Below are 11614 nucleotides of genomic sequence, written 5' to 3' on the forward strand. Positions count from 1 at the left end.
ATGGTAAAGCCCAAGTTCCGCAAAAGCCCATCAACCAACTCGCCAAGGTTTTGTCATCATCCAGTCAACAAGGATCCCAACGGTCGAAGATTGCTAAAAGCAGCGTACACAAGCCAGCTGCTACTCGTACGACTGAACGAGCGCATATGATCGAGCTGTCGAATCCATTCTCAGCCTTAGATGATCTCATAGACACCTGATGATGACACCTGTGCGTGCTCTAAGGTTTTGCATTTTCCTGTATAAAAAGACCAACTTTGTATGAGAACAAATCAAGGAAATAAAAGTTTATCAAAACAAAACTTTATCTTCTTCACTTTCCTTTAGTGCTCTGAGACGCAGCAACAACAAACCAAACGCAGTGGTGCTCGTGGTGGTGATTCACGGAGCGTAAAGGTGGTCTCATTCATCACCTGTATCCACCTTGTCTCCAACTTCTCTCTGTCATCACCTCTCTCTCTCTCTCTCTCTCTTTGTGTTTTGATTCTGACACAGAAGTTGATGAGGCAGAAGAAGATGGTGTTTGTTGGTGTTACGGCTGAGAAGATTGGTGTTCAAGGCGAGTAGCAGTTACATTGGCGGTGGTGCAGTGGTGGCCAACCGCCTAAGAAGAAGCTCCGGTGTGGCAAGATTGACAGCGGTAAAGGCAGGCTGAGATTGAAGGAGGAGGACGCTTGCTGAGATTGACGGCGGAGATAAATCATTGACGGCAAAGAGGATTAGGTTTAGGTTTCTCTGGTTTAGTTGAGGTTTATTTGGTTTACTTTATTTTTAAATTTTGGTTTAGTTTTGTAAACCAGAAATTCTGTAAACCGATTTTAATTTATCAATAAAATTTATTTCATTTTAATTATAAATTAATTCTCGTTATAATTTTTTTACTTTTAATTATAATGTGCATTTTATAATAGCAAAATGCAATAAATGCTATTATATGATTCATAAACTATAGCATTTATAAAACTGATATAACAGAAGGAAGACTTATTATAGCCGGGGCAAACATAGCGGTTTCAGTAACACTAACAATAACATATAATAGTTCTTTCCTTACGCTAAGAAAGATCATTTTTTGTAGTGTCAATATGATAATTGTTGAAAAGTCTAAAACTATATAGCACCAGATTTTTAATAATATATAAAACAAATTCACTATACATTATCATAAAATTTTGATCAAGAAAATAAAAAGTAACTTCTGCGCATGCACAGTCATATCAAATAGAGTTATTAACACTAAAAGACAGTTTTACGTTTTTTATATCACAATAAGACAGTTTCTGCTCTTAAGACATTTTCTCTTAACTTTTCCTAACATATTACATTCATTACTAACTAAAGTATAACTAGAATATAATATGTAAGACCCACTAATTTCTCATCTTCTTTCTCTTCTTTTCTTTTTCAGATTTTATTTATTTTCAGTTCATAAACAAAAATACAATCTCATTTTCTTTTCTTTTACAGCTCCTCTTCACCGTGCTTCCTAGTCCTCATATGTGACTCTGATGAACCTCAGTTCGATTGCGGTTCGTCTTCTCCTTCGCCATAAATCAACACGACCAAGCTTCCTTCTCCACGTCGTACTCCACAACTCATCCGCCTCGCGCTGTGACAGTATGTCATGGTGGGTGTGATGGTCGGGCACGGTGAAGCTCGGGCAACAATGGAGTTTTTCTCACATTTTCACATTTGGTCATTTATTTGTTAGGTTATTATCAATTTGGCCCAAACTATCAAATTTTCATATACATCCATTTTAGTTGTCCAAAAACTTTTAATTGTTCAATCCAATTACTATAATATGTAAATATAAATTTAAAATGTAATATAACATTTATGTACCTAAAATTATTAAATATCATAATTTGAGAAATGTACAAATGAATCGGTGTACATGTATTTTTGGGTATAATATTGTACACGTAGACAATAGAATATATGTGTACACATTGATGATATTTGAATCACTGAGTAGCTTTCAAGTATCATTCAAAATGTGATTTCGAGTTTTGGGTTTTTTAAACAGACAATGTGATTTGCGATTTTAGTGGAAAACATGATTGTACAGTACATTGCTTTAATGATACACAATGTACACAAGTGGAGATGTGCACATAAACACATATAAACATGTATACAAATGTACACATGTACACATATATGCATTCCAGACCTCGTTATACAATTATGTATGTAAATATAATATTAACAATTAAATGCTACTTAAATAATCTAAATTAACGAATTAAAATGCAATAGTAATATCTAAGTGCTCGTATTGTATACGTACATCTATTTCATAGTGTACAAATGTACATAAACTTCAAAGTGTACATGTGTACACTACATATGTTCTTTAAATATAAACAAACTGCACCACAATTGCATACAAGATCACAATTAAAACAAAATTGTCTGGTTAGATCACAATCAAATATCATGTTTTTCCACTAAAACTGCAAATCACATTGTCTAGTTAAAACCCCAAAATCACATTTTGAATGATAATTGAAAGGTACTCGGTATGTCAAATATCGTCAACATGTACACATATATTTTACTGTCCATGTGTACAATATTATACGAAATGATACATGTGCACGGATTCATTTGTAAATTTATCAAATTATGATATTTTAATACTTTTAATGATTTTGAGTATAGTTGCTAAAAAGAAGTATATAGAGGTTTTCGGTTAATTTATTTCTTCATTTCATTCAATAGGGTCTAAAATGACAATTTAGAAGTTATAGGTAAACTGAAGAGGACTTATTTGCAAATATGAAATTTTTAAGACAATAGTAAAATTATTTAAAATTACAAGGACCACATATGAAAATTAAGGAAACTTAATTTCAAGGTTCAACAATGGCGATCTAATCTCGGATGCGGCGGCAGCTTCCCTTTACGGTCCACCGGAGGCACGAAGAGAGGCTGAAATCACCACAAAGACATCTTGGGACACCATGGAAGAGAGGCTGAGGGCACCGCGTTAAGGTTTCCCATGGAACTTGAGATACTGCATAAGATAAGATCTTTGTAGAAGAAAGGAGATGGTAGTGGAGCTCGTCGTATCTGTGAATTGCGGTGGAAAACTTGTCAACTTAGATCAATTTGTGTCTCGGTCTAGAGTTTGTAAAGATAATCTTTTGAAAAAAAAGATTGGAAATCAAAAATTTTAAAATAAAGAAGATGCAAAAGTTTCAGAGAAATAAAGATAAAAAAGAGATGAAAGTGGGTCAAGAAGATGAGAGAGAGAGATGAAAATGGGTACTACTAATTACAATACAGTTTAGTTTTAACTTGAAAAACTGAACGATAAGTGAAGCTAGAAAAAAAATGTGTATGTAGCATAAAATGCCTTATTGTGTTATAAATAACTTAAAACTGCATTTGGGTGTAATATTTTCTATCAAATATCTGATTATGTTTATTGCATGATGGTCCCTCATCTTTTGTTTGTTTTCTGATCGGACACAAACATTTGAATTTGCGAATCACCGACCCTAATACTTCTTACCAGCATTGCTATGGAAAAACATGAGAGAGAGAGAGAGAGAGGCCATGAAGCTTCTGGACTATGAGGATAAGCTGAAAATTGCAATAGGTTTACTTGATTAGTATCTCCAGCTTGTGCATGAAGCTAAACAAGACAATAAGAAGAAGAACAAATAAAACTACAGATTACCTTCAGTTGACAAAATCAAGAGATTATTAATGGTTAAACTTACTAGAGCTATTGTTGGTTTACAGGAAGCATAAGGATCCTCTGAAGTCAAAGCATCCAATATCTCCCTTCCTGGTTTATACTAACGAGAGGAGAGCTGCTTTCCGTGAAGAGAATAAAAATGTAGTGGAGGTAAATTTAAGTATTTTAATTCACTCTGAGCATAAAAAAAGATTTGTTAATAGGTCACAAAGATGACGGGAGAACTGGAAGAAGTTGCCAGATGAACAAAAAACACCATATGAAGAGGTTTATTTATTTATTTGTATATATGCTTGCATCGACAGCTATTTAAAAACTTCAGAGTGAATGAACTGGGGTATTTTAACAGGTAGCAAAGAAGAACAAGAAGACATACATGGAAGCAATGGAGGAATACAAAAGAACGAAGGGGGCATGAATCAAAAAAAAAAAGAAAAAAAAGAAGAAGAAGAGGAGCCATGAAACTCCATAAACAAGAAGCTCTCCAATTGCTTAAGAAGGAGAAACGGACAATCTGACCAAGGTCACTCATTGACTCACACTTTCCCCTTTTAACTGATCACTAAAATGCATCAAGATCATAATCATGTCTTTTGGAGAAGACGAAGAGACCAAGAATAAGAGGAACAAAAACGTTGACCCTAACAAACCCAAGAAGCCTACTTCATAATTCTTTTTTTTGTCAGGCATGAACCTAAAACTAAGTGACTCAAGTGTATCATAAGCTTTTAGTTTATAGAAGTTTCTAATTGTTAAAAAAATTCCACAACAACTTTGATGGAAAGGGTGTCTGTAGGAGGAGCAACTCGACAATCAATGATCTAATCTCAGTGATCTCTTTAAGATTAAAACCCACATCCATGTCATTTTTTTTTTTAAAGTTGTTGATTTTCAAAGAGACATGATACATAGCTATGAACTTTTTATCATATATATATATTTTTATTGGATCTTGGACACTTACAAAAAAAACGATCTTCAAATGTTAATAAATTTAAACAAATAACAAATAACAAATAACGATTATCAAATTGAAAATATTTTTATAAAACATACGGAAACAATTTCCGCAGCGTAGCGCGGGTGTTTACCTAGTTTCATTAATGATACATATAAATACCATTACAAAAGTTGAAATTGTTGATATATATATCGTATAGATTCCCGATTTTAGCATAACCACTTCCCTCCAATACATTATCTATATTCTATTAAAGTAGAAGTCACAACCTCATTTCATGTGTGATTTTTAAGTTGGACCACCCTTAAATTTTTTAATAATACTAATAATATATAGAATCTTTGAACTACTTATTTTTAAGTTGGACCACCCTCCAATACATTATCTATATTCTATTAAAATAAAAGTCACTATTTTAGCATAACCCTCACCAAATACATAATAATATAATTTTCCTACATAAAGTATTAAAATTAGATATATATATATATATATATATATATATATAGTAATAGTCGTTAACATTTAATGATATGTTGGAACATGTTATCGTTGATATTTTTATGAGTATAGTTTTACGTGTTATTCCAACACGTATAAAAACGTGTTATTCCAACACGTATAAAATATTTATCAAATATAAAATTAATTGAACAAAACATAAAACATACTTAAAGTTATGCTTGAGTGTTCAGGTACCCGTTGTGATACGGATTGGGTTTTTGGAATTTGATTCTAATTTATTTCACATCTTAGGTCTCATTCTGTTAAATTTGTAAGTAGAGAACAGGTTCGGATATAACACATAGGTTTTACTTCTAAATTGTATCACATCTAAAATCCATAAAGTAACAATATATTGTTCCGATTTAGGTTATATGGGTTCAAATATATCCGAAGTTAAATCCAAAAACTGAAAAGCAAAACATAAGAAATAGGATTGGATATTTAAGGTACTCATTGAAGATTTAAATACTTATTTTTATATATAATTTCAAAATAAATATAGAATTGAATATGTGAAGTACATATTTATGTTTCATATATTTATACTTGCAACTGATTTAGAATTTTGGTCGGTTTTTTGGATTTTTTTTTTGGTTTTTCGGGTTTTCCATTCGGGTTCGGCTAATAATACTCCGGGTTCGGATATTTGATGTATTTCTTATATTTCAGATTGGGTACTGATCACTTTTTTTTTGTTTGAGTTTGGTTGGACTTTGGGTTACAGATTTTTTGTCCAAACCTATTTTAAATGAAGAAAAAATGCGATTATATAAAAAGTTTACCAAAAAATTATCCCGCGCTTTAGCGCGGATAAAAATCTAGTATTCTTAAGTTGGACCACCCTTAAATTATATAGAAGTCACAACCTCATTTCATGTGTGATTTTTAAGTTGGACCACCCTTAAATGTTTTTAATAAATATATTTTAATAAGACTAATAATATATAGAATCTTTGAAATACTTAAATCATAATATATTTTGATATCTTTTCATTTAATATATATATATATATTAAAAGTTTTGAAAAAATCTTTTTAAAAATATTTTAGTTTAAAAAAAATAAATGTAAATATTTTCACTAATTTTGTGATTAGCTTTGAAATATTACTATACATTAATATACTCATTTATCAATTATATAATCACAATCAATCATATTAAAAGAAAATTATTATGTTGATCTAAATTTTTTAACAATATATTAATTTTCAAAACGTTTATTCAAATATTTTCACTAATTTCGTAATTAGCAATGAAATATTATTATGCATTAATATATATGCAGTTATTGTTTATAAAATTTATATACTTGTATCTATTTTATAATCATAATCAATCATGTTAAAATAAAATTATTATATTGAACTACATATGATAAAATTAAATTAAATTGATAGATTTATAAATTTTATTTTCAAAAATATAAAACATTTATGCTAAAGATATAATATGATGACAGACTACAATACATGTATAAAAATTAACATATCTTAGATTTTAGTATATACAATAATATATTATGTAAAATGAATAAACGTAAAAATATTACTAAAATTAAATCCAATTTTAAATGACGGTTAAAAAAGTAACATAAATTAAATACAAAATAGTTTTCAAAAAAATATTTCCATGCATATTTTAGTTTGTTCAATAACTAAACGTAAATACAATAAGATAAATATATCATAAAAAGCAACATATACATGTGATGGTTTTAAACAGTTGATTATTTACAATATGTAAACTATAAATTATTATTTTGAAATAGTTATATAAACATTTAAATATATGATTAAAATTAAAAATGTATACCACTAATGATCTAAGATAATTATATATACATATAAAATTAAAAATAACACTCGTGCGGTTCAAGATCTAGTCTATTCTTATAACCAATACTAATCAATATTAATTCACACATAAATAATGATGTAAATTATCGTGTTAACTATCTTTGATCATCAAGTGCAAGCCACCTTTATTAATTTTTATAGAAACCAATGCCTATCCAATTTTATTACTTATCGATCCCTATATAAGCGGTTATCATGCAAACCGGTTAACGATACACTATATATTAGTCTTCTACGTTAATCTCGGCTACAAACCACTAAAAAAAATTGTATCAACAGTAAATGATCAACTTACTTTTTATGCATATTTTGTAAAGAATTTTATAACGTTGAGAGTCCAAATATGATCATATATCAATAAAATCACATACAAACCAGATTAGCCTAAGTGAGAAATCTAAATAGTCTTACTTATCATATAGTATAGATATTGAAATAATATCATTGAATTATTTTTAATCAATTCAAATAATATCATATATCACTTATCAAATATTATCATATATTAATTCTAATTAATGTTGAACAATATAAATTATTAATATTACATAATATATGACATCAAATATTAAATAAAATAACACAATAATTTATATTGACTATATAAAATTGTTGTTATGGATAAAAAAAAGCAAACAAAATTCAAAACAAAGGAAACATAACAATGAAATATTCGAAAAAGAAGAAAAATAACTCTAGCTAACTAAACATTTTATCAAATAAATTAATACAACACATTAAATTTGTTTTGTTGATTTTGTAAATAAACAATAGTAAGAAACATAATCCACGTTTTCGAATTCTAGTATAACCTTAAAGTTCAGTTCAGATTCAGTTTGGGTTCCTTGAATTCGGTTCAGATATATACAACGTTTACCAGGTACTTGAACCGGCCGTTTCATATTGAGGATTAGTTCTAATTCAGATTTTAGTCCGACGGAGATGGAAAATGGAAACTATAAGAGACTAAGACCAAGAGAAGATAGCAAAGGATGCGGTCTTTGATTCCCAAATCATTTGTTCATTATGAAGGATTACAAATCTTCAAACGTAGTTCATACACCCCAATATGGCGAACGTAGTAGGTTCCAGTTCATTTAGAAAAGACTATATATTAAGACTCCATCAATCTCCTTTAAGTAATTGATAAGACTGTCGATGATCCACACTGGATCTTCGACGTCATGGCGGATCTTCTCGAACTCGACGGTCCACAACACGCGGCTACCATCGGCCTCGTATGCCTTGGGAGTTACCGTGATGGTTGCTTTGAACTTCTTGTAGCTATCCGAGACAAGATTTCCACTCATACTCAGCGTCACTGTTCTTTTCTCCCACCCCACATACTCAGTGATTTTCTCATTCGCTAAGGTGAAAGAACATCAAATAATTAAGGGTTTTGGTGAAGAAGATCAATAAATAAGAATGAAACGTGAAAGAGTTAAAAATGATTTACATATGATGTCAAAAGTGTTGTTTATGTCGTCGGTGAAAGATGTAAATAACTTGTCCGCCGGAGACTTGGTGTCAAACTCGCCGGAAGAATCTCCATGTAGCGCCATTCTATTTTTTTTGTTTTGTTATCTTTTACGATTATATTTCTATGAAGTGATATTAATATTATACTCCTGCTTTTGATGATGATGTTTATATATAGAGATGAAATTTGCATCAGTTAACGTTTTTCTACTTCTCTCATGTCTGATGGTTACTTGTCTCAACCGTGGAACCAACTGCTCTGAAGATGTAAGACTGCCCGGCGTCTGTGAAGTGAGCGGTGGTTCCCGTTGGAATAGTCTGGCGCCCTTTAATCAGAAAACACGTGTTTCTATAGAAGTCATGGCTCGACAGCGTTCACAAGAAAAAAACACACTAAAAGACAGAGTCACGTGCTCCTGAAGAGAGGTGCACGTGTTGGTCACCGTCACTGTCACTGTTCACAACGGTTGGCCGGCGATTTCTCTCCCACTCCTCACATTACCGATCTAGATCACATCGAAAGTTCAGCTGCATAGTCCTTGATTGACCACAGATAAGAAAATAAGAAAATCAACAAAATACTAGGGATTAATCCGCCCTCGCGCGGGATTATATTGATTTCCAAATTAATTATTTAACTATTCTTATATTGTATAATTATTTATTCCAATTTTATTGTTTTATATCAAATGGTAATATTACAATATATTTTAATGCAATATTTACTTATTATTTATTTTATTTAACATTTTCAGACAAATAGTTAATATTTTTTTATATTTCTTATATTATATATCTTTTTATTATATATTTTTCTATATTGTATTTTTGTTTATTCTAATATTACGCTAGATGCTTAATATAATATTTATATTTTTATATTGTATATTTACTTATTATTTATTGTTTATTATATTATATATTTATTGATTCTAATTTTCTTGTTTTTATATTAAATAATATTTTAATTTACTATACATTTCTCAGATCGATGTGTAATTAAAGCGTTTCCATTTCTTATATTGTATATTTCCATTTCTTATTTATATTTATTGATTCTAATTTACTATACATTTCTCAGAACGATGTATAATTTAGCATTTCCATTTCTTATATTGCATATTTCCATTTCTAAATATTCTTATGTTGTATATTTATTTATTCTAATTTTCTTGTTTTTATATCAAATGATAATATTTAATAGATTCTTAATGTAATATTTACTTATTATTTATATTATTATACATTTTTCAGATAGATACTTAATGTACTTTTTTCTATTTCTTATATCATATATTTATTTATTTTTTATTTTTTCTATATTATATATTTACTAATTCTAATATTACGTCACATATTTAATGTAATATTTATATTTCTTATATTGTATATTTATTTATTGCTTATTTTTCTTATATTTTTTATTTACTTATTCTAGTTTTTATATCAAATGGAAATTTTAAGATAAATTTTTAATGTAATATTTATATTTCTTATATTATATATTTACTTATTTACTTATATTTTTTTTTCTTATATCAAATGATAATATTAAGACAAATGTTTTAATGTAATATTTCTATTTATGTTATTGTATATTTACTTATTATTTATTTTAATGTAATATTTTTATTTCTTATATTGTATATTTTTTATTAATTGTTTTTTCTTATAGTTTATATTTAGTTATTATTTATTTGTTTTGTTTTTCTTATACCAATGATAATATTACGATAGATGATTAAAATATTTTAATATATGATATTATATATTTACTTACTACTTATATTGTATGTTTATTTATTATTTATTTTTTAATATCACATGGTTTCTTTTGGAAAATGTTTTCTTATATTGATGCGGACGGTGTATGGAGCTTCAAAATGTCAATTTTATTAGTATAGGGCTCCAATAATAAGTCAAGTTAATTTTAATATGAAAAACACATAATTAATTATAAAAAGGATAAATCCTTATAAATTTAACAATTTCATAAAAAATAATTCAATGAAAAGATATTTCTTTCGCATTCTTTTGGTTTCCTATTATTGATAGATTAATTTATACCAATTCTATTTTGACTATAATTTTTTTTTTGTAACAGATTTTGACTATAATTTAGGAGTATGATCTTAGTATACTCTGAGTGATGAGTCTGATTTTCACTAAGAACAAACCCCTTTATCTATGGACATATACGCTTTGTATAGCATCTCAAAAGAGAAGATAATCATATACATATGGTGGTGACGCAAGATATAGATTAAGTGATTATTAAACTGAAACATTGTATTTTCAGACGCATGCTATTTATGAGTGGACTGTGGTAGGCAAAGACTTGATTACTGTTGTGCAATCATTTTTTCTGTTTGTACTTCTGCCTCAGAGTATAAATGCTACACTACTACAAGAAAACATAAGCTTAACGAGGATAGTTTTCCTCGTGAGTTCGTCGTAATAAATGCTTTACGACGAATTAGCAAGGAAACACGTTTTCTCGTTACTCATACGTCGTAACACATATTTCCTCGCCAATTCGTCGTAACTTAGCGAGGAAAATATTTCGTCGTAAAGACGAAGTACATCATTTCGTCGTAAAGACAACGTAAATATTCCACGTAAGGAGGTCGCTATATTTCCTCGTAAATACCTCGAAACGTGTTTCTCGTAAACTACACATAAATACCTCGAAAGTGTTTTCTCGCAAAATACACGTAACTACCACGAAAGTATTTCCTCGTAAAATACTCGTTTATCTTTCCTCATCATTTCCTCGTAAATGTTTTCTCGTAAAATACTCATTTATTTTTTCTCGTCATTTTCTCATAAAGTTTCCACGTAAATAGGTCATACATTAGCTACGAATTTACTTCGTTTTTATTATTTTACAGAATTTAAAAATATAATTAAAAAATAATTAAAATTATTTAATTTATTAATAAAATTATAATTTAAAATAAAAATAAATCAATACGAAAATATTTTATATATAAATAAATTTTGAATTTATAATACAACAACCGGAAAGAAAGAACTAAGGGTCGTTCATCGCCTGGTAGAATTCATCACTCCTCCTCGCAACATCCGCCTCGTTATGT

At 28.9% G+C, this 11614-nt stretch overlaps 1 protein-coding gene and 1 long non-coding RNA gene across 2 annotated transcripts; one reads left to right on the plus strand and one right to left on the minus strand.

Annotated features, from left to right (window-relative positions):
* The first annotated feature begins 337 nt into the window (after positions 1-337).
* LOC106294171 lies at positions 338-850 on the plus strand. Its single transcript, XR_001260762.1, has 2 exons — positions 338-376; positions 499-850. It is a non-coding gene; the product is annotated as an uncharacterized LOC106294171 (long non-coding RNA).
* Positions 851-8134: 7284 nt separating this feature from the next.
* On the minus strand, positions 8135-8613 carry LOC106294301 (uncharacterized protein At1g24000-like). The gene is made up of 2 exons (XM_013729858.1): positions 8494-8613; positions 8135-8403 (listed from the first exon to the last, which is right to left on the minus strand). The coding sequence occupies exons 1-2, from the start codon at positions 8597-8599 to the stop codon at positions 8135-8137; spliced, it is 375 nt and encodes a 124-aa protein (XP_013585312.1). The 5' UTR covers positions 8600-8613.
* Between the last annotated feature and the right edge of the window lie 3001 nt (positions 8614-11614).

This window comes from Brassica oleracea, chromosome C5 (assembly GCF_000695525.1).
Source record: "Brassica oleracea var. oleracea cultivar TO1000 chromosome C5, BOL, whole genome shotgun sequence".
Classification (NCBI taxonomy): Eukaryota; Viridiplantae; Streptophyta; class Magnoliopsida; order Brassicales; family Brassicaceae; genus Brassica; species Brassica oleracea.

Bases quoted from the DNA above. Each gene is read 5' to 3' on its own strand.
- LOC106294301 (XM_013729858.1), bottom strand. From the start codon at position 8,599: ATGGCGCTACATGGAGATTCTTCCGGCGAGTTTGACACCAAGTCTCCG. The intron at 8,404-8,493 runs GTAAATCATTTT...CTTTCACCTTAG, and splicing joins CAACACTTTTGACATCATAT to CGAATGAGAAAATCACTGAG.